This window comes from Cavia porcellus, unplaced genomic scaffold, assembly GCF_034190915.1.
Source record: "Cavia porcellus strain 051 isolate PalLab524CR breed Dunkin Hartley unplaced genomic scaffold, mCavPor4.1 scaffold_31, whole genome shotgun sequence".
Taxonomy (NCBI): domain Eukaryota; kingdom Metazoa; phylum Chordata; class Mammalia; order Rodentia; family Caviidae; genus Cavia; species Cavia porcellus.
This window is the reverse complement of record NW_026947514.1, coordinates 803,704-828,180: the sequence shown is the minus strand read 5'-3', so window position 1 is coordinate 828,180 and position 24,477 is coordinate 803,704. Positions and strand designations below refer to the sequence as shown.

General features: G+C 58.5%; 2 protein-coding genes and 1 long non-coding RNA gene across 6 annotated transcripts; 2 read left to right on the top strand and 1 right to left on the bottom strand.

Annotated features, from left to right (window-relative positions):
* Positions 1–441: 441 nt before the first annotated feature.
* On the top strand, positions 442–16,368 carry Adss1 (adenylosuccinate synthase 1). Of its 4 annotated transcripts, none has more exons than XM_005000560.4 (13): positions 442–666; positions 6,397–6,499; positions 9,214–9,276; positions 9,604–9,654; positions 9,967–10,033; positions 10,830–10,937; positions 11,022–11,121; positions 11,226–11,352; positions 11,783–11,937; positions 12,748–12,872; positions 14,368–14,465; positions 15,614–15,763; positions 15,998–16,368. In XM_005000560.4, the coding sequence occupies exons 1-13, from the start codon at positions 475–477 to the stop codon at positions 16,048–16,050; spliced, it is 1,392 nt and encodes a 463-aa protein (XP_005000617.1). In that variant the 5' UTR covers positions 442–474; the 3' UTR covers positions 16,051–16,368. The 4 variants fall into 4 exon arrangements, with proteins under 4 accessions (XP_005000617.1, XP_003463157.1, XP_063097242.1 ...); XM_003463109.4 differs by having other exon boundaries at positions 443–666; positions 11,040–11,121; XM_063241173.1 differs by lacking the exon at positions 442–666 and adding an exon at positions 5,897–5,919.
* Positions 16,147–17,820, bottom strand: LOC134474212 (uncharacterized). The gene is made up of 2 exons (XR_010044899.1): positions 17,392–17,820; positions 16,147–16,666 (listed from the first exon to the last, which is right to left on the bottom strand). It is a non-coding gene; the product is annotated as an uncharacterized LOC134474212 (long non-coding RNA).
* A 175-nt stretch (positions 17,821–17,995) lies between these two features.
* Siva1 (SIVA1 apoptosis inducing factor) lies at positions 17,996–22,742 on the top strand. The gene is made up of 4 exons (XM_003463110.5): positions 17,996–18,199; positions 19,583–19,777; positions 20,324–20,480; positions 22,555–22,742. Exons 1-4 carry the CDS (start codon positions 18,082–18,084, stop codon positions 22,610–22,612), a joined length of 528 nt encoding a protein of 175 aa, XP_003463158.1. The 5' UTR covers positions 17,996–18,081; the 3' UTR covers positions 22,613–22,742.
* Positions 22,743–24,477: the final 1,735 nt, after the last annotated feature.

Genomic DNA, 24,477 nt, shown 5'->3' with positions numbered 1-24,477 from the left:
CACGCACAACAGCATGGAAGGGAAGGCTCTGTCCCCTGCACACACAAGCACGCTGTCTCTGCGACGCCGCCTCCGGGCTCCCTAACCTACCCGGGGCCGCGGGGCTGGGCAGGAAGGGCTAGAGCCAGCCTCCTGGAAGCCGCTGCTGCGGCCCACACACACCAGGGACCCCAAAGTGGCATCCGGCGCCCGCAATCATCCAGCGCCGTCTCCGCGGCCTCAGGGGGCGCCAGTCGGCCGGGTTCAAGGCGGCGGGACCCTTAGGCGGCCTCGACCCGGCCCAGCTCGGCCTGGGCACCGCGCCCCCTGCCGCAGGTCCGCCCCCGAGGATCGGGCAGCGGCAGGGCGGGACCTGCGCGGGTCACGCGCATAGCCACCGCCCTGCCCCGCCCTGGGGCGGCCCATTTAAGGGCGCGGGGCGCGGGCGCGGGCGCGGGCTCGCGGGCGGGCGGCCGGCCGGCGCGGCGGACAAGGATGTCGGGGACCCGAGCCTCCAACGACCGGCCCCCCGGCGCGGGCGGCGTCAAGCGGGGGCGGCTGCAGCAGGAGGCGGCGGCGACCGGCTCCCGCGTGACCGTGGTGCTGGGCGCGCAGTGGGGGGACGAGGGCAAAGGCAAAGTGGTGGACCTGCTGGCCACGGACGCCGACATCGTCAGCCGCTGCCAGGTGCGGGTCGGTCCCGGGTTCCCCCCGCCGGCAAGTCCCCCCTCCCTGGACCCAGCGCTCCTGAGAGGTCTTCCCGGGATCACCCTCGGTGCTTGGCCCACAATCCCGCACTCACAGCGCTCACATAGGGGCAGCCCGGCCAGAGCTATAAATACAAGTCGCTGAGTTGGGGACACCAGATCCTCGGTTGGGTGGGGTGTGCCAGGGAGTGACTGGGCCGCCCTGGGCTAGGGGCACCCAGCTTGGGCAACCTGAGAGCCCCCCACTCCTCCTGCAGCCCCAAGGATCTAGGGCCAGAGTGTGCTTGAAGAATCCTAACCGCCTGCTGGGTGGGAGAACCTCCTGGGCACCTGGGTACTGGGGAGTGGTTGGGACAGAGACCTGGATCAGGGTCCAGGAGGATCTCAGCTGACTGGGGAGAGCCCAGACTTCTGGCCATGGTGACCCAGTATCTGCTAGGGCCGTGGAGGAGCCAGACACAGCCTGTGTCCTTGGGACCTGGGTAGGGCCTGACCAGCTGCAGGGCCTTCTCAGCGGCCAGCATGCATTCTGCCCAGAGGCCAGGTGGACGTTCCTTGGGTCACTGCCCCTATCCATGGGTTCCTACCCATGCTGCCTGTGAGCTGCCAGCCCCACAGTGTCTGCTTGGGGGCTCCGGAGGGGTTTGGAGCCTGGGCGCCAGGCACCCACTGGAGCCCCTCCCTGGCAGCAGGGCCTGAGGCTGGGCTCTGGTGTGGCCGCAGCCTGTTGGCCCACAGAGTGGGGCCCCTGGGCAGACCTGCAGATGGGCTGAAGAAAGTGCCTGCTCGAGGGGCTGCTTCCTGTCCTTTCTCCCTTCACCCTGGGCACAGGGGCAGCCCACAGACGCTGTAGCCAGGTACGTGTCCGCAATTCTGTGACTGGGCATCCCCACCCCATGTAGGCCTCTGCCATGTGCTGCCCTGCACCGTCCATACAGTCTGTACCCCATTGGAAGGACCCTGCTGACACTGTCCCCTCACCTGGGTCAGCAGGCCAGCCCTGTCACATCCACCCCCTCTCCCAGTCTGACCCCTACAAATATCAAACTCTTTCCCGGGCTGAAGGAGCCCTGGACTGCTAGTTTAACCACAAGCCGCAAGTATGTCTCCCACCAGCCTGCTGACAAGCCTGGGAAGGGGGCCCCCATAGAGCACTTTTGAGGGTGACGAAACTTCGGATGTTGATGTTTGCCAGGAACTCCTTGCACACCACATCGCAGTGCAGTGGCACTGGCCTGCACCCTTACCCCACCTCTGGGCACCACCCCAGTGCCACAGGCTGTGAGCGCCTCTCCAGGTGACAGACCCCGCTGTTTGCACGTGCTTGGGGACCCAGCTTCCTGCTCTGGAACAGGGCTTCTTCCCACTCTACCTTATTCCGTGCCACCCTGGTAAGGTCACAGAATGACAAGAATGAGGGTCCAGCCAGGTACCCAAGGCTGCCTGTGCTCACAATGTGTATGCACAGGCAAACAACAATGCCAGTGCCAGGGCCTGACCTCATGGATGCCACGGGTGCAGGGAACTGGGTGATCTATGAAGATACAGAACAGGGGCTCCACACCCACCCACATCATACCCATTCCCTCCTCTGAGTGCCGCAGATAGCTGGTTTCGGACACTCCGAATACTGGAGCCCATGGGGCTTTCTCTTGGTTTCTACCACGAACTAATAATGCCCATGCCCAGTCTGACTGGGATCAGTCTCTGGGTTGCTAACCTCAGGCTAGAGCTGGAAGCCGCAGTCTTGTGGGTGGACTGCAAATGTGGGCACAAGGTCTCAGGGTCTCGCATGTCTTCTCTGGCAGATGTTCTGTGCCCTGGGGCCCTGTCCTTGGTTTGCAAGGTTCTGGAGTTTTTTCAGGGGCTCATCAGAGATTTCAGGCTGCTCTGGGACCCCTGGAGTGCCTGAGATGCTCCCAGAAGCAGGTCCCCCACTGCCCCTGCACCACCATGGTGGTGACCACAGAGCATGAATGTGTAGCCAGCACTGCGTGGTCACAGAGCTCTGCACTTCCCTCCAGGAGGGAACCTCAGTGGAGACACTAAGAAGAAGTGAGGCACAACATGGAGGAATTGGGGCCAGGGCCATCAACCCCAGGAGGGCAGCTTTCGAGCCATAGGCCTGGGAGGGGAGCACCCCACCAGGCAGATGGCAGATGCCCCTTGAGAGCTCAGGGACAGGGTGGCCAGGGCAGGACTGCCTCTGAGGTGCCTCTGCTGCAGCTGGAGTGACCTGGAGCCAAGGGAGCATGGACATGGGGCGAGGCAGCTCGAGAGCCAGCAGGAGAGTGGGGGCCGCAGGCATGACAGCCTTTACCTCAGGGCCGCCTGGCTGACACACACAGCCTCACCGTTCCCAGGGCGGAGCCAGCTAGGCCAGCACAGCCCATGGGCAGGCACCCAACCGCTGCTGCCTGCCAGGCAACTCCAAGTGATCTGGTCCTGTACTCCCAGGTCCTGTACTCCCTCCTGTACACCCAGGAGGTCTGGGTGTAAGCAGCGTGGGAGGGGGCCAGGTGGGGGCAAAAGGCTGGCAGGGAGGGGAGGCTGGGCTGAGGAGGCACATCTCAGCATGCTGTCCAGGCTCTGACCTGGAAGAGGCTGCTGGCCCATGCTGGGAGCACCAGAGCTCTGGCTTCTCTGTGCAGCTCCGGCCTGCTGTGGGCTGATAGGGCCTCTGCAGATGGAAGACTTTGTGTCTAGAGATCCAGAGGACAGACGGCCACGTGGAGGAGCACACCAGACGCAGTGGGTCTCGGCTGTCAGAACCCCAAGTGCCAAGGGGGGAGACTGAAACTAGCAGGAGCCTGACAGCAGGAAGGGCAGTGGTGGGGCACACACTGGCCCCTCGGGTTCCACACTGAGGGCCACAGCTGCCACATGCTGGAGGAAGGCATCCCTGCAAGCACAGAGCTAGGGTCAGGGCTGAGCCACGTCTTGGGCAAAATCGAGTTGTCATGGGTCCCTATAGGGAAAAGTCAGGTCTTAAACCCCCAGCCACTAAGAGCTGAGGTCTTTGAGTAACAGCTGACCTGAGGGCAAGAAGCAGTAGGGGGACTTCAGCGTCCAGTGACAGTGGCCCCTGGAGTTGTGTGGTGTGCTGCCCACGTGACCATCCAAAGCGTGTGGCCCAGCCCAATGGCCACGGCCTCAACCCACCTATGGGAGCCACCATGAGTCTGGGCCAGCACCTCCTGGACGATCCTGCTGTGGGCTGAGGGACAGTCTTCCCTGAGCTCCAGTGTCTGTGCTCTGCTAGACTATCGCTGCCCTGCATTCTGCAGCTAACCAGTGCCTGCACACAGAAGCATGCTGACCAGAGTGGATGGCCACTGTGGTGGCAACTGCACCTGGGCAGGGCCATCTGAGACCCCAGCCTGGCTCTCCGTCAGCCCTTCTGAGGGAGAGTGGAGTGAAGGAGTTCTGAGTACTCAGTTATAGGCAGGAGCAGGGTGTTGGACTCACAACTGGCTGGCTGGGACCGGAGGGAGGGAAGGAGGTGACATAGGTGCTGTGGGCAGGACAACTCAGGCCCAGCATCTAGGCAGGCCAGGCCCACAGCAGGGTTGCAGCTGAGGCCAGCCTTCTCCACAGTGAGGCCTCTGGGGACAACACGTGAAGATGTGGCCATCTTGGGCAGAGCATGCAGGCCCTCGCATCCCATTACAGCCAGGGTAATACCTGTGTGACCGGAGCTGGCTCTGGGCACAGCGCCTGAGCCTGCTTGCCTGGGTGGAGCGACAGAGACTGCAGGGCTCAGGGTACCACCTGGCTTCCGCCTAAGATACCTTCTCCAGGTTGGCGACCTTTGCCTACCAGCCCCTATGCCCCTTGGGCTTGTCCTTGTGTGCCTTTTGCTTTGGGAGCCCCAGGCTGAAGCCCACAAGGGCATCTTGTTCCCAGCTCTTGGCTGTCCCCATGCACCAGGCGTTCCAAGAGCTCACTGGGGAGAGCCATAGACTAGATGTTTGGGAAGGCACCTTGGCCAGAAGGGCTGCTGGAAGCCCTGTGGCCAGTGCCTCCCTTGAGTGCCCTGTTCCTGGGCCCCACAGTAGACACTGGCCCAAGGTCATGGGATGTCCTCTGGCCTGTGATATGGCACTGTTCCCAGGCACCTGTGTTTACCTCAACACAGGCAGTGTGTTCCTGTGTCTTCTGCCAGCTGGCCTGGTCCCGGGCACCCTCATAGGAGGGCAGGGCGGTGGGCACCCTCCTGGGGCTTCCCTCGCCCAGCTGCACTGGTGGGCAGTGCTCAGCCCCTGCATTGTCCCTGAGGTCTCCCCACTGCAGGGAGGAGGCTGTGGACTGGGATGGGGCTGGGTTGGCTCTGCCAGACTCATCTTTTCTTGGGACCTTTTCCCCACCCATCTGTCCCTGGAGACTTTAGCCCCAGGTGGACACAGGGCATGGATGCAGGCGCTTCGTGAACCGAGGGAAGCTGCGTGTGCCAGGCGAGAGCAGAGCACAGAAGGCAGCAGGCAGGTCCACTGTGGGCCTATCCCATCCCTACAGGCTGTACCCACAAGGCCAGGAAGGGATGCAGGGTCTCCTAGCTCCACAGTGAGGTTGGGGACCCCTCAACTCCTCCTTCCTCCTCTTCTTGCCCCCCAGGTCTCTGTCTCCCTGCACCCAGGCAGCCCTCTGGAACAGCTTGCCTGTATATCTCTCCATGAGGGTCCATGCAGGTCCCCTCCACGTTGTCTCCCCACAGCCCTCAGCAACCCCATCATCTGCGGACAGGATCACCCATACCATGTCCAACCACAGCCACATGTCCCAGTGGTGGCTGGGGATGCCCTGATGAGGGGGTGGGCACTGCCGTGCAGTCAGCCCTGCCTGGACAGGACCCCTGCAGTCGGTATGACCAGGCTGGTGGGCCTGGGGAGATTCCCACCTCCGGGGCAGGGGGCAGCTCGTCATCGGTGTAGTCATGCATGGGAAGCTGCGGGGAGAAGCCTGGGACAGGCCTTCACCCTTCACCTGTGCATTTAGAATCTAGTGCCGAGAGGTCTGGGGCCATGTGGCAGAGTCGGCTTCTAGCAGGCCCATCTCCCGAGTGGGGGGCGCAGTCAGGGGCTGGAGCTCGGGAGGGGACTAAATGCATGGAGCTCCAGCCCTGCTGTTCCATGATCACTGGCAGAAGTGAGGCCCCAACAGGGTCCCCAGCATCACGGACTCCACCAGCTATTGCAGCAGAGGACCGGGAGGCTTGGAGTCTGCCCAGCACGCTGTGAGCAACAGACAGCAGCACTGAGGGTCCCAGTTGGGTGGGCAGAAGAGGGTGGGGTGGGGTGGGGCTGTCTGCAGATGACAAGGCTCAGTTGGATAGAGGTCTTGGGGCAGGTAGGCCAGGTGGGGGCAAGAGGAAAGAGGAGGCTGCTGATGTGGACACGGCAGAGGCACAAAGACCCTGTGCAGGGGCTCAAGAGGTGCCATCACACCTTGTACCCAGCCTAGCTTCTGGGGTGGTGGACTAAGAGGGGAGACGCTACCTTCCCAGGCCCCCAGGGTCCTCCTGCCTGGGCCACATTCCTGTCCATCGTCCCCCAGGGTCAAGGCTCCCAGCCCCACATGCCCACCAGCCCCCTGCACTGCGGGGCTGGAAGCCAGGGCCTGGGAACCACCCTGTGCCAGTGATGGCCACCCCAGGGGCCCTCTTGCTGCCTGGGGAGCCTGAGGACATAGTCAACCAAGCCTCTGTCCCCAGGGAGGCAACAATGCTGGCCACACCGTGGTGGTGGATGGCAAGGAGTACGACTTCCACCTGCTCCCCAGTGGCATCATCAACACCAAGGCGGTGTCCTTCATCGGTGAGTGTCCCCTGCCTGCCACCCCAGCACCGCAGTGTGAGCTGGAGTCAGACCCAGGAACACCCTGTGTGTGGTCCACCCAGACACCAGGAGCCGCTGTCATCCACACAGCCAGCCGCAGGCCACGCAGGGTACAGGCTGGGGGGAGGTGCTTCCCAGCTTTACAGTCTAGGCAAACCTCCGTCTGAGGGCACCAGAGGCCCTGAGCTCAGCCTCCACATGTGCCTGCGCGAGTCCAGCCCCTGGTGTGCCTTTTACTGAGGTCTGGTGGACAGACAAGCACGGCTGGCGGTATGGGTCCAGTGGGGTCCCTGCTGTGGGACCCTAGCCACCTGCCAGGCTCCTGGGCCCAGGGTCCGTCCCTGCCCTGTCCATGATGGGGACCTCTGTCCCCTGAATGCTTCAGGTTCTGTGCATGTCCTTCCCAGCTGACTTTGTTACAGCCACTTGTTGCCTTTTGTGGCCTTGGGCGGTGAAGCCACTATGTTTCCCAGGATCTTGTCCCCCTCCCCGCTCCCTCAGAGGGCCAGGGGGCTGTCCTGGCTCACAGTCTCCACCAGGTCCCCTCTGGCCTGTTCCCTCTGGCTCTGCCCAGCCCACTTGAAACCTAGCTAAGCCTCAGACCGTCAGGAAGTGCAGGCATGGAGCAGCCCAGTTGTACCCTGGGGCCTCTGCCTACTGTACAGGAGCAGAGGCAGGCACAGCTGAGGGCTGGTCTTGTCCGGCTGCACCCTGGCTATTTCCCAGGAGGGCCGTCAGCCTGGACACTTGGGGCCAGGTCAGAGCCAGGCCAGAGCCAGGCTGCATGGTCACCAGGAGCACTAATGAGTGGGCTTCTAGCCAGCATGACGGGCGCCCCGTGAAGCCACCTCTGCCACGTGGTTATTTCAGACACTGTGGCATTTAGGTGACCTTTCCTGCTCTCTGTGACTTATGCAATCTCCAGGTCACTCCCTGCTTGCCTGACATTCCACTTCCCTCAGCCAAAGCATGTGTGGCAGCAGAGCCAAGGGGCTCCTCAAGCGGGGGTCTCTGCTGGGCTCCTGGTAATCTGAGGGGTCCCTTCAGCCTGGATGCACCCTGGCAAGCTGTGTGACCTCGGGAGGGTCTCCCTCCCTCTCTGCCCATATGGAACCCCCTGCAGACCCCACTTTAGCTTATATGATGGGAAGAAACCCCTTCGGAGCTGTGGTGGGTCCTGGGCTTGGCAGGGGCTGTTTTGGTAAACACCACTTTCAGTGAGGCTTAATTTGCATCATAAAATCCCCCCCAATGTGGCAGCCTAGGGGTCTGCACCCCAAAGCCAGCTTCACACTGTTTTATCACTGAAGATCCATGGGGTTGCCAGTCACTGCCTGCCCTCCACCGTGCAGGCCACTGCTGAGCTGCCCACAGCAGTGGTGTTTTTATCAAAAAAAAAATTTTTTTTTTGTACTTGCAAGACATACTTGGTAAGCTTTACCACTGAAATCAATTTTGAGTGTTTTCTGCTAGGCTGTTTCTCAGAGTAGTTTTAGGTTCACAGCAAAACTGGCAGGTACAGCACACTCCAAGGGGCTTGGCCCCCTCCTGGCAGCCTCCACCATCACACCTCGTCACTACGTTGGAGGCGCGCAGCCGCTGCCACGCCCCACCCAAAGTTCACATCAGGCCTCTGCCTGGGGCTGGTGGGTGTGGACAGTGCAGTGATGCGTGTCCACCATTAGTGTCATATAGGACACTAAAATACCCTGTGTCTTAAAATACCCTGTGTCCACCTGTTCGCCCTGGCCACTGATCATTTTGCTGTCTTCGTGGTTTTCTTTCCCAGTGTCAAAGGTAAAGCCATATCACTTTAAAGGTCCAGTTGGCCTTTATTTGCCACCTAGGATGGGCAACACTTGGCATTCATGGAACAGGAGTCCAATGAGTGGGCAGAGGCAGCCACAGTGGCTTCTGGTGGTGTCACAGTCCCCCCTGTGCAGGGCTAGGAAGAGGGGACAGCCATGCAGTGCCCACTCATGGGTAGAAAACTGGCCTGTTTCCAAGTCTAGGTTGAGACCATAGCCCTTGGCACTGACTGAGACACTGTGCTGGTCAGATCTGGTGGTGGGGAGACTTGTAGCCAGTCCAAACCCCTGACCTGCCTGACCTCGCCAGCCACAGCAGGGCTACATGGTGTGCAGCCTCTCCATGGTAAGATGTGCCTCTGTTCAGCCATGCAGAAAGGGATGTGCCCGAGCTGGACAGTCAGGATAAGGCTGCCAAAGGTACTGTGCGGCCCTGGGATGCACATCTGTCTTCGGCTGCTTGGGTAAATGCCAGGGCACTGAGTGCCTTGCAGTGTAACAGCATCCACCTGTAGAGCCTGCCACAGTCCCAGATGGCAGCTCTGACCCCTGAGCAACCTACCCTCCCAGCCCCTGTTGACCACTACCCTGTTTCTTCTCTGAGTCAGCGACTCCAGGGACCTCACATCTGGCTGATGTCACCTGGATCATGTCCCCAGGGCTCACCCACACTGCAGCACACGTCAGGATTCCCTTCCTTGCCAAGGCTGTATAGAGCTGCATTGTATGATGGCCATGCATGGTCCACAGCTCACCCTGATGGACACCCAGCTGCCCCCAGCTCCTGGCTGCTGTGGCCTGGCCTGCTAGGTGCAGGCTGGAGCAAACATGGCTTCCCAAGCTCTGTGGCATGGCTCAGTCACATGTCCTGTCCATGTATTACAGGCAACGGAGTAGTCATCCACCTGCCAGGCTTGTTTGAAGAAGCAGAGAAGAACGAGAAGAAAGGTAGGTCCTGGAGCTACAGCCTACTCTGCCCTGCAGCATGCAGTGCTGATGGCAGGCAGCTGAGAGGCGGAGGCTCCCTGGACAGAGCAGGGTCCACCTGGAGGGCAGGCAGGAAACCCAGAAAGGAGGCTGAGTGGCCTGGCCGGCAGCGCTGTGGGGTAAGGGCCAGGGGGAGGTGGTTTGGGCAGCACCATCATCCCTTGCACAGCACAGGGGGCCCCTTTGGCCGCCTGACCCCACACTCACCCTAACGGGAGCTGGGCAAGCTTACCTGGGCTGGACACAGGTCACCTGTGGGCGCCACCCCTATGTGCCCTGTCCCTGTAGGTCTGAAGGACTGGGAGAAGCGGCTCATCATCTCGGACCGGGCCCACCTTGGTGAGCTTTTGAACCCACAACCCGCCTGGTCCCACACAGCCCCAATACTTGTTCCTCACCCTTTCCAAAAATCTGGGTCAGGGGTGAGAGTGCCATTTAGACAAGGAAACTGAGGCCCGGAGTCATGCACAGTCATGCCTGCATGGAACAGTGTGGAGCCCGAGTTCTGGAATCCCAGCTTTGCTCCTGCCCAGTGCCCAGGGGTCACACTCACCCTAACCCCTTTCCTGGGATATGGCACATGGCTGCTGGGTGCCGGCACAGACCTCTGCCCCTGCTTCTCTCCCACCCCCTGGCACCATGTGTCGGCAGTGTTCGACTTCCACCAGGCGGTGGACGGACTGCAGGAAGTCCAGCGCCAAGTGCAGGAGGGGAAGAAGTAAGTACAGTCCCACCACCCCCTGATCTCGGGCCTACAGGTGGTGGCCTTGGGCACATTCAGTCCCACATGGCGGGGGCCTCCACTTGAGGACTGTGCCGTTCTGGAAGCCCACCTCTCTCGGCCCCACACTGCCCTGGCTGGCTGCCCCCACTGTCGCTGCCACAGCTTGGGCCGCGCTGACTGCACACAAGGGCCTTGGGGAAAGGAGAAGCACAGAGGCAGCCTGGCACCCCTGCCCAGCCAGCACTCAGCTGGTGCCTACACCCTGCTCCTGCACACCAGGGCCACTCCGAGATGTCTGCTAGGACCTCTGACAGAGAGCAGAGGTGGCTCACAGGAGGGTACTGCCGCCGGCCACCAGCCTCACAGCTACCCACTCGCAGACACGGCTCACGGCTGGCCTCGTGTCACACACGCACATGGCCAGTGAGGGTGGTGATGGCAAGCAGCCTGTGGGTCTCTCTGGGGGAAGCAGCAGCTGCCAATCTCAAGAGTGACATCCTCACTACCCAGGGAGGGGGACCCAAGGCAGAGCAGTGGAGGCAGAAAGGGCACTGCTGGGCACAGGGCTACAGCTGGGATGCAGAGCATTGCACTGTGTTCCTGAAAGCCCAGGAACCTCACAAAGCCCCACATGTGGCATCCTAGGTGTCACCTCAGGGAGGCTCCTGGGACCTTTATCCCTGCCTGACCTTTATCCACAGGCTGCTCTCGGCTCTGCAGCGTTGGCAGGGCTGCAGTATGCCCTGGTGAGGGCCAGGTGTCCTCACCAAGACCCAGTCCTATCTTTCAGCATCGGCACCACCAAGAAGGGAATCGGACCAACCTACTCCTCCAAGGCTGCCCGGACAGGCCTCCGCATCTGCGACCTGCTGTCGGACTTTGATGAATTTTCCGCCAGGTACTAGGACATCTGTGGTTAGGGAGGGGGGCTGGGATCATCCAGGACAAAGTCCTATGTGACCATCAGAACTGGGGGTCACAGTGAAGGTCACCTGCACAGATTCAAGAACTTGGCCCACCAGCACCAGTCCATGTTCCCCAGCCTGGAGATAGACATCGAAGGTCAACTCAAGAGACTCAAGGTAAGTTGGGTTCCCCTAGGGGTTGGCAAGTCACCCCCTCCCTTGCTGTGACATGTGGACTTCTCAGAGCAGCCCATCTCCAATGGCTGGCGTGGTCCCTGCAGGGCTTTGCTGAGCGGATCAGACCCATGGTCCGAGATGGGGTTTACTTCATGTATGAGGCACTGCACGGCGCACCCAAGAAGATCCTGGTGGAAGGCGCCAACGCTGCCCTCCTCGACATTGACTTTGGTACATCCCTGCCCTGTCCTTGGTTTCGGATCCCGACAGCCTTCTGCATGTGCTGGGAACCAGGTGCCTGTGGGGATGCCAGGGGCAGTGGGCTGAGCCTCTTCCACAGCCACAGTGCCACCCTCCCAGCTTTCTCGGCTTCCGCAGGGCAGGGAGAAGGGAAGGGTGGAGTTGCAGATGAAGCCTTTGGGCTGTCCTCAGCCCCACAGGTATGGCAGTGGACCCCAGGGTGGCTGGGCCATCTTGGTCCACACTGGGAGCAACCTGCTCCTTCCTGCCCTGGCCCCCACACTGCTATGTGCGCCGCATGGCCCTGCACACGGTACTTCCTGCGGGTTGGGTCTCGCCCCTGCCTGTTGCTGAGAGGCGTCTTGGGCCCAGGTTTGCAGGGTCGGATGAAGCCCCAACCCGTGGCTGCTCTGTCTCACAGGGACCTACCCCTTTGTGACGTCATCCAACTGCACAGTGGGTGGCGTGTGCACGGGCCTGGGCATCCCACCCCAGAACATAGGCGATGTGTATGGCGTGGTGAAGGCCTACACCACCCGCGTGGGCATCGGGGCCTTCCCCACAGAGCAAATCAACGTGAGTGCCCAGCCTGGGCTGCGGGCGGGGCTGCAGGGACCCTGCTCAGCCGCACCAGCTCCCCAGCACAGGCGTGCACACAGTAAGAGGGCTGGAGATCAGCTTGCTTCTACCAGGGTGCATGTGTGGGCATGTGTCTCCTGGACCCTGTGACCCCAGAAGTATGCCTTGACTGGAAGCCCCTCAAGATACCCTCAAGAGGGCAATTCAAGGGTCACCTCCTCTCAGATGGGACGCTGAGAGCCTCCCTGGCTCTCGCCTTGTGGCTGGGCTGGCTTGGTCCTGTTTGGGCTTTCTGCTGTGGCCCAGGCCAAGCTAGGACAGGGCTGAAAGCCCAGTTCTGAGCTCTAGGCCTCCCCACAGACCACAGAGAGGCTCAGGGCTTTTCAGCAGTAGTTAGGGGTGGACAACATACAAAGACCCCCTGTCCACTAGCCACACTGTGGGAGCAGGCTCTGCCCTGCCAGATCACTCCCTCCTGGGTCCAGAGTTAACCTAGGGCTGCCAGGCAGGTTCTGAGCCCATCTTTCTACAGGAACCACAGGAGTCACATGCCAACCATATGATGTCTGAGGTCTCTGACCTGTTTCCCTGGTGCAGCCAGGGGCTCCTGGGTGGCACTGCCACATCAAGTGTGGCTGCTAGGGACACACATGTAGAGGCCACAGGGGCGACATGTGAGGAGTGCACCTTCAGAAATTCTCCGAATCCAGGAAGGCTGCAGAAAGAAGAGAAGAGGGGACTCAAGCCCAGAGAACGCCAGGCATGTGGGTCCCATTGAGCCACGTGGGTACCCTCTTGCCTCTGCAGGAAATTGGAGACCTGCTGCAGAACCGCGGCCATGAGTGGGGGGTGACCACAGGCAGAAAGAGGCGCTGCGGCTGGCTGGACCTGATGACCCTGAAATACGCGCACATGGTCAATGGCTTCACTGCGTAAGTGGCCATTCTAGGGCTGAAAGCCACAGTGTCCTTGTGTGGGGCCCTTGCATCTCCCTCTGGAGACCAACACGGGGCTCACAGCAAGCCTAGTGCTGTGCAGTGGTATCCTGGCCTTGTAAGAACCCATACTAGGTCATGAGTAGGTGGGAGACAAATCCAGCTACAGAATCCCTGCTTGGGGTTCTGGAAGGCGACGATGCCGGCACAGTGTGGCCCGGAGTCCAGGCCAAGTGTGTCCAGCAGGGCCCTGCGCTCTGAGTATGGCCGCTAGGTTCATCTTCAGGATCCATGGAACACCTGCCGGGGGGCTGGGGGAGGTGGGCGGCAGGCGTCCACTCATCCTCGTGCCCAGGGTCCAGCAGTGGTGTCCGAGCTGAGAGACCTGGATTTGGAGAAGGGCCATGTTGTGGATGGGGCTCAGAGGAGCAGAGGAAGATGCAGCGGGGGGGGGGGGGCAGCATCACAGCCGTCCTGGACCAGCAGGAGTGGCAGAGTAAGACCCTAGGAAGTACACAAAACCCTCCTCTAGAAAGGCTGCCTGTGACTCCCCAGAGACTGGATCCCTGCCTGTAAGGGAGCCACAGAGGGTGTCAGTGCGCTAGGACCAGAGTGTGGAGGTGCCCCTCTTGGTGCTGGCAGGTTAACTGCCCTTGGGAAGGATGCCAAGGCCCCCAAGGACCTCTGTGGGCCCCCGGGGCGTGTGCCCCACGCTGCTGGGAAGGACCCCGCTTCACCATAGCTGGCGTCTCTGGACTGACTTTCCTGGGAGACAGGCCGAGGCTGTGAGCTGCATGTTCCCCATGTCCCTGCAGGATCCAGACTAACCACAGTGCTGTGGGCAGGTTCCAAGACCATCTTTACACAAGCAGCACAGGCGCCACGGGGCCAGCCTGTGATGTCCAGGGTCGCTGACCTGTTTCCCTTGTGCAGCCTGGGGTTTGTGACACCAGACTCAGACACACAGGTCAGGTGGCACTGGACAGCACTGCCTGCTCACCACCACCACTGGCTCAGGCCCATCAGAACCCATCCCTGAGGCCCACCGCGCTTGGGGCCTCCATGGAGGGAGGGGAGACAGAAAAGGGGAAAGGACAGGAAAACCCAGAGGCCTTAACCTAGGGGTGGCACAGAGGAGAGACGCGGAGGCAGCTGCCATCGTGACACCGGCTGCCTCAAGGAGAGGAAAGGGACACTGGGACCCCAGGGGCCATGCTGTGGGCAGATGGGGCCAAGCCTCAGGCAGATGGGGCTGCAAACGACAAGGAGGAAGCTGCAGTCACAAGATAGGCTCCAGGCCATGCACTTAAGACAGAGAGCTGGGCAGTCAAGATGACTCAGGCTCACACAGGCATTCCTGCCCTGTCACCTCTGGAGACCAGTTTTCCAGGGTCACCCAGGCTTCACGGTTAACATGAAAAGCGAAAGGGTGAGAACCAAATCAAAGAGTGTGGGCCGTTTCTGCATCCCTCACCCCTTGCTTTCTGGGCAGGCTGGCCTTGACCAAGCTGGACATCCTGGATGTCCTGAGTGAGATTAAAGTTGGCATTGCATACAAGCTCAACGGGAAGAGGATCCCCTACTTCCCAGGTATGTGACAAGAGCCAGCGTTTGCCTGCCCACTGGGCCTCAGGAGAGGGGGATGGGGAGCACAAGTGCTTTGCTCCCACGACCTGCGCCACCTGGCCTGGGCCTCTGACAGGCTCCTGGACAGGACTGACTGGTCTCAGGGACACTTGGGAGGACCCTGGGGGTCCCTGAAAGGCTCACCTCCTGGAAGTGGGATTCTGTGAGTTAGTGGAAGGGATGGTTCTGGAAAACCCAAAGCCCTCTGCAGATGGAAAGATGACTATTTCAACCAAGAAAACATGCCTCATGGCTAGATTTCTTTTACTTTTAGGAGGAGGACGGATGGAACCCAGAGCCCACCCATGCTGAACATTCACTAACCACTGCCTTCTATCCCCACCCCTGGGGAAACATTTAAGCTCCAACAGGTTCCCGCCACTAGCTGCTATCCGTCCTTTCTTTTGAAGAGCATACCAATGTTCTTTTCCCGGATTCCCCGTCTTGTGCATTTGGAACGTGCCTTTGGCACTGCACCATGCTCGTGTTTGACCTGCTCCCCCAAGAGCCTCCTCTGCAGTTATGGACACATCTCCCCTGCTTTACACCTGCACACAGACCTGGGTAGACGCAGAGGTGCCCCTGTGGTGTGGGAGTCATCCATACCCTTGGGGTATGGATGACCTGACCCTGACCCTGGCCTTGGAGAGGGCATATCACGGAGACCCAGTCTCCTCCTGGCAGTCCCTGTGGCTCGGCACATGGGGTGTACCTGTGGCTGTCCCTTCAAAGGGGCCACTTGTTCCAGGACCTCCCACTAGTAGGGGTGGTCAGCATGGCCCAGGGTCCCTGCTGGGAGGGAGCTGATGTTCCCAGGTGCGGGTCATAGGTGTTCAAGGGTACCTTAATGCTTCAGGACTCTAGTCCCCTAGGGTTGGTTCCAGGCAGAGCCTGACATCCACAGAAACCTTTGGTGAATGTGTGTGGGCTGTCTGAGCCCCAGGTCTGGAGGGAGCTCAGACCCTGGCCATTCCTGATTCACTGCCAAACACTGAGCAAACCCAGAAGGCTCCTTGCCTTACCGGCTCCAGCTGCCTAGTGTCCCATCAGCAGCAACGCCCCTGCACAGACACAGGGACTGTGGGACTCCGCGCACCTGTCTGTCCCCCCAGCTAACCAGGAAATACTCCAGAAGGTTGAAGTAGAGTACGAGACGCTGCCTGGCTGGAATGCGGACACCACAGGTGCCCGGAAGTGGGAGGACCTGCCCCCCCAGGCTCAGAACTACGTGCGGTTTGTGGAGAACCACGTGGGTGTGGCAGGTGGGTGCCCGTTCCCCTCCATGGTCCTCCCTGCATGCCAGACACCGTAAGGGTGACACAGTGCACAGTGGCTCATCTCCGGGGCAAGACCAGGGCCCCTTCTCAGGCACTGCCTTTGTAATCTAAAGTTTACAGCTCTTTCCATTTGGAAAGGTGAATTATATCACACAAAACTGTTCCTTCATGGGCTCTTTGCTCCGGGTACACTCTGACCACCCTCTGTTGCCCTTTCAGTCAAATGGGTTGGTGTTGGCAAGTCCAGAGAGTCCATGATCCAGCTGTTCTAAGACCCAGTGGAGTGGACGCCCCAGGCCACAGCCGTATCCCTTCGGGAGCAGCTGCAGACATGTTCCTTGACATCGCAAACTACACTGGAAACAATCTGAAAATTATTTTCTGTATTTCTATTTTTCCACTGAAGCTTTCAGCTCCACTCATTGAATACTACAATGATTTTAAACATCTGAAAGCCAGCACTGTGTACAGTTTTAAAAACTGTGCTATTTCAAATGAGCCTAAGTGCTCAAAACAGAGGCCTTGTGTGACACACTGTCACACAGTGTGTCCATCTGGAGTCATGTGATAATAAACATGTCCAGGAGCCACTGAGTGTGTGGCCATTCTGCGCTCACCTTGACCCTGCCCTGCTGCTTTCCAGCCCTGAGAGGTGGTCACTCTTCATGGCCAGAGTGTGCCTGGGGCAGGTTCCTAAGAGGAAATCCTGTCCTGTACATAAGCTGGCTGCCACTGGTAGAGTACCTCAAGGCCAAAGGAAGAGGTAGGCAGGCCCAGGAAGAGGTGGGCAGGCCCAGGACTGCACGGTGTACTGCGTTGGAGGCTTCACAGACAGAAGCATGTTGTAGTAGCAGCAACACAGGAAAGGCTTGGAGTCCAGGACGGGGCCTAGGGTGGGACAGAGAAGCAGGATCAGTTCTTTGGGTCTCCTGGGAATTACTTCCTTGTATAATATGGCAAGGGAGGGAAAAAGAGAGCTTCCAGGAGAGCTTCTCAAGTGGCAGGAGCCAGCCCAAGCCTAGTTTAGAACTCCCAGGGACACCTGCCTGGGTAACACCCATGAGTCCAATGAAGGCATTGGCTGAGGGGACTCTGCCCCTATTGGATGGTTGGGCCTGGGTCATGGACTGCCAGCCTGCTGGCCCTGCCAGGTGTGTTGCCCACTTGGGTCTGTAACAGCCTTGGAGCAAGGTGTGGTGACACACACCAGTAGTCCCAGCGCTACGGGAGGCTACGCAAAAGGATCACAAGTTCCAGTTAAATTACAAAAAAAAAGTTTTAGTCACACCTGGCAATTTAGTTACTTGAAACCCTGTCTCAAAAAAATGCTTTTAAAAAGAATTTACAGAAGGGCAGGGGATGGTGCCCAGTGGTTGAGTGTCCTGGGCAAGTAAATAAAACAGGTTTCGTGTCCCCGTGTGAGCTTCTGCCTGTGTGTCACCTGACCCGCACACCCACGCCAGCGCTCCCAGACTGCCTGGCTTGTCAGAGAAACCTGGCCACAGGTCAGACAAGAGCCACAAGGGGCATCCGCCGGTGCGCTCACAGCTTCCTGTGCGAACACGGCCTTAGGGAGGAGCGGGAAAGGCTCCAGTAAACATCCAGGAGCAAACCAGGAGAGCCGCGAGGCAGGGCTGGCGATGGCAAAGGCGCTGCAGAGACCTCAGGCCAAGTCCGAGGAAGCCACGACAAGGACGTCCTGAGCAATCCTCGACCCGCATTAAATAAACACGGACGCTCAGGAATCGTTAGGGGGGCCGCGGGCAACGCCGTGGGACCAGCGGAAGCGGCTCAGAGCCGTCACGGTAGAGAGCCAGGACCACGTGTGTCGCCCTGACACTTCGGGGTTGTTAACCAAGACTATCACCAGTTTTGCTGGAGAGACAGGACCTAAACAGTGACACACAGCCACCGCCTTCCCGAGCGGGCAGGCCGGGCCCTACTCACAGGCTCAGCCTATCCCGAGCCGGGGCACGCATAAGTCCCGCCCCTGACCTAGTCTCGGCCTATCCTGTACTGCGCCATGCCGCAACCCCAACAAGTCCCGCCTATATCTAGCCTACAGCCTATCCCGAGTAACGCGGAGTGCAAGTCTCTTCCCGCCACTCCTTTCTGACCTTCAGCCCCTCGTCTTTTTCCGCGCGCTGAGTCCCGCCTCCAACCTACTCGACCTATCCTGCGCCGCGTCTCTCACAATCCCCGCCTCTAATGTCTTCTCAGCCTATCCTGCGCCCAACACTTGGCGCGCTGCTGTGACGTAGGGGCGGTGGCCGCGGCGCTCTGCGTCCACTGGCCTCGAGGCCATGCCCAAACGGGGCTCCCCTTTTGCGGACGGAGCCCCACTTCAGCTCAAAGTCCGCGTGGGCCTGAAGGAGCTCAGCCGTGGCGTGTGTGCAGAGCGGTACTCGCGGGAGATCTTCGGTGAGTGTGGGCGCTGCGGCATCAGGCCGCTCCGGGATTACTCAGAGGGTGCTGTTCCCTTCCAACCTTTCGCTGAGCTGAGTCTTGCCTGGTGAAGGACTTGCAACCGGGGGGGGGGGGGAGGTCTCTGGAAGCGGGGGAGCCGCACCCTGTGTCGGGAGCCGCGGAGCCCTTTGAACGCAGAGTCCAAACGGGTGTCACTGAGTTTCTCTCAGGGGTGATCAGCCCCGGCCAAATGCGAAATAGAGCTTCCATTATCTAACGGATTATGGCCGAGACGCAGTTGAAAGATGATCCGAAGTGCTTGTGAGTGGTGCTGCTGTGCATCTGGGACGCTGGAGAATCCAGCTTCCAGAGACAAAGACTCCTCCAGGCTCTGCCCACCCCTTTTCCCCAGCTGTGCCGCTGCCGTGCCCTCTTCCCGGGCGCCGATGTTCCAGACGCAGATGAGCTCCCAGGCCACGCTGGTGATCAAATGAGTGAAGCCCTGGGGACTGTGGCTGGCTTGCAAGCTATGTCTTCAAAATTTAAGCAGTGTTATCAAAAAGAACGAAGTAGCATCAGGAAGTTGCCTGTCTTCTTCTTGTCTCTGTTTTGGGACATTTGCAGTGGCTTGTCCCTCATAGGGCTGGCTTGGCAAGGCCTGAGGAGCCCTAGATAGGCGGCTGGTGTAGTGGGCCAGGCTCAGCCAATCTATATCCATCACTGTTGCTGCTGCTCCATTCTCTTGTAGAGCCTTAGCACCTTGCATCTCCATCCCAGCTGTTTTGACTTGAGAACAGCTGGGACTGGTATCTAACATTTGCTTTTGTTAGGGTCTTTGGGCACCTCAAGTAGCTTGATGGAAAGCACTGCTCCCAGCTCCCACTTCAGCTCCCAGGAATGGGTGTGTGTTGGAGGCCTGATGTGTTGTGGGCTTGGAAGTTTCTATAATTTCTGGGTCAGGTGCTAGCTATAGCTGGCCGGTGCCTCTGGTAGGTGGAAAGGGTACACACTTCTCTTAGGGTTTTAGGTGCAACACTGAGCTTTTGATAATTAATGTTTCTTGAGTACAGAGCTTTGTTTGCATGATGCTGCCACTTGCAGGAGGGAGATTGCTGGGGAGGGAAGGTATGCAAGCCCAGTGAATTAAGGGCAGTGAGCAGACTAGTAGAGAGAGTCCCTGGTTGGAGCATAGGTGGGGTTGCAGGATCCACCTGGGCTAGATGGTAGTTGAGCCAAATGAAGCAGGGAGGGGATAGCATTTTCCGTGTAGAGGCAGAGTGGGCCAGGGTGACAGGCACAGACAGAGGTGTGCTTTGTACCTTCTGGTGGGTCATGGAATGACTATGTGAGAGTTTCATGGCTGTAGTATAAACTTAATGAATGGTCTGTACTCCTCAGAAAAGACCAAGCAGCTGCTTTTCCATGGGGCCCAGGCCTGCAGAGACCATGTGTGGGGTGAAAGCTGTGCCATTGTACACCTGCCAGAGTCCCCGAAGCCTGGCCCTACAGAGACACCTCGAGCTGCAAGAGGCCAGCTGCTGATTGGACCCGATGGTCAACTGATCAGGAGCAGTGCCCAGGCCTCCAAAGCTGGTAAGTTGCTATGATACTGAGGGCCATGGTGGAAAGGCGGCCTGCATGGGACTTTTCTCTATCTGGGCAAGCAGGAGTCCCACCCACAGTCTAAACTGGGCAAATGTCAGGAAGCTGAGAAGCCTCCTGTTGCCTGAAGGTTGTTCAGCAGTTCCTGAGCCTTGTAGTGGGGAGCACATTGGTCAGGTGGCTCTGTGCCATGGGGCAGGTTACAGACAGTTGCCAGCTTCATCCTTGGGTCTGGTCACTGGCCTGGGACGGTTCAGGAACTTTTGGTTAAGCAGTGTCACCGTGAGACGTGGGGGCACAGAGATTGGTAAGGTGATAGCAAGAGCTGTTCCTTTGGGTTCTGGGTGGTGCAGCAATGCTGATTTGGAGTCTCACCATGTATTTCTAGTTGAATAGAGTCCAGGTGCTGTACTTGGTCTGTGGGTTGTCCGAAGAACTCAGTGGTAGATGAATTGGGGTCCTCTGCCTTCACTTTGAAAAGAGACAAGTGGCCCCATATCCTTCCAGGACTGACAGCCTGGTGTTTCTTCCTCACAGACCTGTCCCGGGCAGCGTCCCGTGCCTGCTCATCATGCGTGCGAGCTGTGGATGGGAAGGTGGTCTGCAGCCAGTGCGAGCGGGCCCTGTGTGGGCAGTGCACGCGCACCTGCTGGGGCTGTGGCGCCGTGGCCTGTTCCCTGTGTGGCCTTGTAGAGTAAGTGTCTTAGTCTGTGCATCTTCCAAAGACCTAGGCCATCCTTCCTGTCCCTCTCATCAGCATGTTCTGGGGGTCACAGGATGCCCTATGAGGGACAGGTGGGTCCTTTGTTGGTGCCGTTGCTTAATGGGATAGGACATGATGGTTACAGATGCCTTGCTGACTTCTTTTTATTTTCTGAAAATTTAATGGTCCTTTCTGAAGGAAATCTGAAGTTTACAAGCCAGCTACTGTCTCTGGGGCCTCCTGTCTTAAAATACCTCTTTGGTCTTCTCCACCTTCACATTTAGGAGCGGGTAGCTTGTGCTTTCTCCTGGGTTCACTTTTCCTGTGTGGGAAATGACTGGCAGGGCCGCAAGTGTGCACTGCAGTTAGGCTGCGCACGGCGTTCCTACCAGTCTGCGTGTACTTGCACACCTATTTCCCATGGCTGGCTGGGCCTGGCACTTGCAGGGTGCCTACCAGGAGACTGCTCCCCCCCAGAGCTGTCAGGGACACACCTTGTTCAGGAGAGCCCCCTGGAACACTTATATAGGGCTCCACCCCTTCCCTGGAGAGTGGACAGTACAGGCACACGTGAGCAGCTCTATAGTTGGGCAAGAGTGAAAAAGCAGGGTGGTGGTGGGGGATCGGGAGACGTGCTGAGAGAGGGCGTGTAGGGAGGACAACTGGGTCCGTGGCCAGTGCCTGGATGATTGAGACTGGCCATTTGAGGATGGAGTCTCAAGCTAGTTATGGAAGTGGGATACTCTTCGGTGGGTCTCACAGCCCAGCTCATCTTCCTCCTGACAGGTAAACAGGAAGAAGTAGGGACTTCCCAGCATTATGTTCCTGGGAGGAAATGAGCCCCGTGCAAGGCGGGTTGATGGGAGCCACAGGAGCCCTCCAGCCCAGTGTGGCTGGATTCAGGTTCTCCATCCTCCCTGGTGCTGGTTTCCTTGTATCTCTGCTTTCTGCTTCCTCCTCCCCAGACACACTCTGGGGAGTGTCCAGGGCATGCTGACTTCCCTTGTGATGACATGCTCTTGTGGTCACAGCCCAGGAGGTCAGCTCTCTGCATGGCTTTACAGCTAAGTGACTTGCTTGGGTCAGTGGCCAGCCTGCCATTGAAGCTTTCTGCCTCTCCCCTACCACTCCATTCAGACACACTCTGGCTTCTATGGTGTTGGGAAACAAAGATTTGTTTCCCTTTGAGTGTTGGGAAACAAAGATTTTTCCAGAATGGCTGTGGTTTATCTGAAATGTGGCCCAGCTAGTCACCAGTATTCCACTTGGTGGCCCTGTACCCTGCCTGCTGTCTGCCAGCTCACAGGCTAGCTGTCAGGGCTGCTCATCAGCTCCTGCGCAAGGCAGTTGCAAGCAGCTCTGACTCTGCCCATCTCAGCCTGTGTATCCTTACCGTACTCATGCAGTGTGTTGCTGCCGTGTGTCCTTCAGCTGTCCCTCCCTGTTAGTTTCCTCTGAGAGTAGCGGGCTCTCCTGGTAGTCTTGCTCTTCAGAAGTCATTGTGCTTCTAGTGGAACTCTGCAAGCTGTCTGGTTGGCTTCAGGGGAGGGCACTATCCTCTGTGAGACCCAGGTCAGGCCACCCTGGGCTCAGAGACCTGAGTCAGGCTCTTTAGACAGCACAAGTATACTGTCCCACTTCTGGAGGCCAGAAGCCCAAGGCAGGGTAGCAGTGAGGCGAGAGCCGGCGGAGGCTATGAGGGAGCGTCTCCCCGGCCCTCCTGGCATTGGCTGGCCCTAGGAATCCTTAGTACCTGGTCACAGCCATTTTCTCCCTCTGTCCTCGTGTTTTCCTCCCTGGTCCCATTCTCTTCAGGACACTGTTGTCCTCAGGGTGACATCCTTTCCGATCACATCTGCTCACCCAGTGGGGAAAGGAGGAGAAGCCCAGGCTTCTGAGCCTCAGCACGCCTTTGAGCTAGGCTGCTCCCTGCAGGACATTGTTCCCCAACACCCCTGAAGCCCCTTTGTCACAGGGCTCTCCTAAAATGGGGTGTGTTCCAAGACATCCCGGATTTGGATGCACAGTCAGCCCTAACACGGCTGTCTCTCCCTTGCACATGCAGCTGCAGCGATGTGTGTGAGAAGGCACTTTGCAGCAGCTGCGCCATGTTCGATGCCTGAGGCCGTGTGTCAGCGAGGAAGAGGAGGAGGAGCAGCAGCAGCAGCAAGCATGCGCATTCGTGTGTGTGTGTGTGTGTGTGTGTGTGTTTTGTACTTTGATGACAAGTGAATAAAGCCCTTTATATTTGCACACATAGACTCCTGTCTGTCCACGTGTAAGTGTGGAACCTTTCACAGGCCAGGAGTCATCTGGGAGGGTGACAGTGACAGCAGCAGGGGAGCCCTGGACAGCAGCCCAAGGACAACAGAGGGACAGTCAGAGCCAGGCCCTGGGTTTGCACACTGAACCCTGGAGGGGATGCTTCTCTGTACTAGAGGAGAGTCCCAAAGAGCAGGAAACAAGTGGATTCCCAGCAGGGGACAGCATCTCACCTTCCATGGGGCACAGCAGGGTCCTCAGCAGGGCATCAGCCCAACAGAGAGGCTGCCTTGTCTGTCCTCAGCAGCCAGCTGTTGCCAGTATTTTTGGTTTCAGTCTAACACTTGGCAATGTAAACTGTACATACCTGATGTCTAGTAAAAACCAACATGTAGAGGACAGGAAAACACACTTTACAGTGAGAAGGCAAATCAGTCAGCAGAAGGAGACCTGTGAGACTCCAGGGCTGGAAGGACCAAGAAGGGGACGAAATAAAAATGGCTCTCATAGCGACATTGTTTCTGTTCAGAAGGGCAGAGGAGACTGGAAAGAGGTGGAAACAAACAAATGACCCAACCAGGCATCCAGAGGTAAGGCCGAAGTGTCTGAGGTGGACAGTGCATTGAGCAGAATCAGAAGCAAGGCTGAACACTGGAGGAAAAGACACAGCCTGAAGCCAGCAGAAGCAGTGGTCCGAAAGGAACCACAGGTGGGACGAGAAGTGAGCCGAGCCGGGCGTAGACGTGCACACTTGCCACCCTCAAAGCCCTTGTGAGGCTGAGGCAGGACTGCAAGTCCCAGGTCAGCCTGAAAAGCAGCCTGAGTGGCGAGACTCGGTCAGTCTGGCGTGGGTGGAAGCAGTGCGTGGTGCAGGAAGGTTCCCAAGACCTCAGTGCTATAAGCACCTGAACTTGGTGGGGCAGAGCTTGGCCAGTGGTGGGAGAGTGCACCCGTGACTGCAGTTTGGAAGGAGCCGAGGGCTGGGATTAGGGGCTGCTCAGTGGTGCAGTTTTCATTTGGGGAGGCCAAGGTCTCAAGAAGGTGACAGCTAGACAGCACATGACTGCTTGTTGCCACAACTATTCGCTGAAAGTGGTGAACGTTAAAATGCACACACATTTTACAACACTAAAATAGGTATTCAAGACAAAAATGACAGGTTATCTGGAAGTTTACGACCTGTTTGGACACAAAATTTATGACCATCTGGAAGTTGAGAAAGAAATGAAAGTAAACTGCTTCTAGGTTCTCTTACACCATTTGAAGGTGGACTGTGACGAAAAGTTGCATAAATCCTGAGACCAACAGCCCAGGGCGCCACTCATTTAGTAAATATCCGAAGTGCACATGGTACCCTGGGGTACAAAGACTGAGTCCCAGGCAAATAAGCCAATACAGGCAATAAAAGGGGGTGACTTCAAATGCCCATTTAATCTGAAAGGAGGCAGACACTGGGAGGGGAGCATGTGGGGGCAGCAGTGTGCACCGCTGGCCCCAGTACCATGCAAGCCTGACCCCTTCGAGCTTGCCAGAGGCCACCAGACTTAGGGTTTTTTTGGTACCGGGAATCACACTCAGGACCCTGTGCTTGCCAGCTGTGCTGCTAAGCCATATCCCTGGCCATGCTGCCTATGAGAAATTCACTTTAAGGCAATGAGTTACAAGAAAAGGATGGAGTGAGCCTCTGCCAAGTGATCAGCCCAGCCTGCAGCAGATGTCCCCTGGT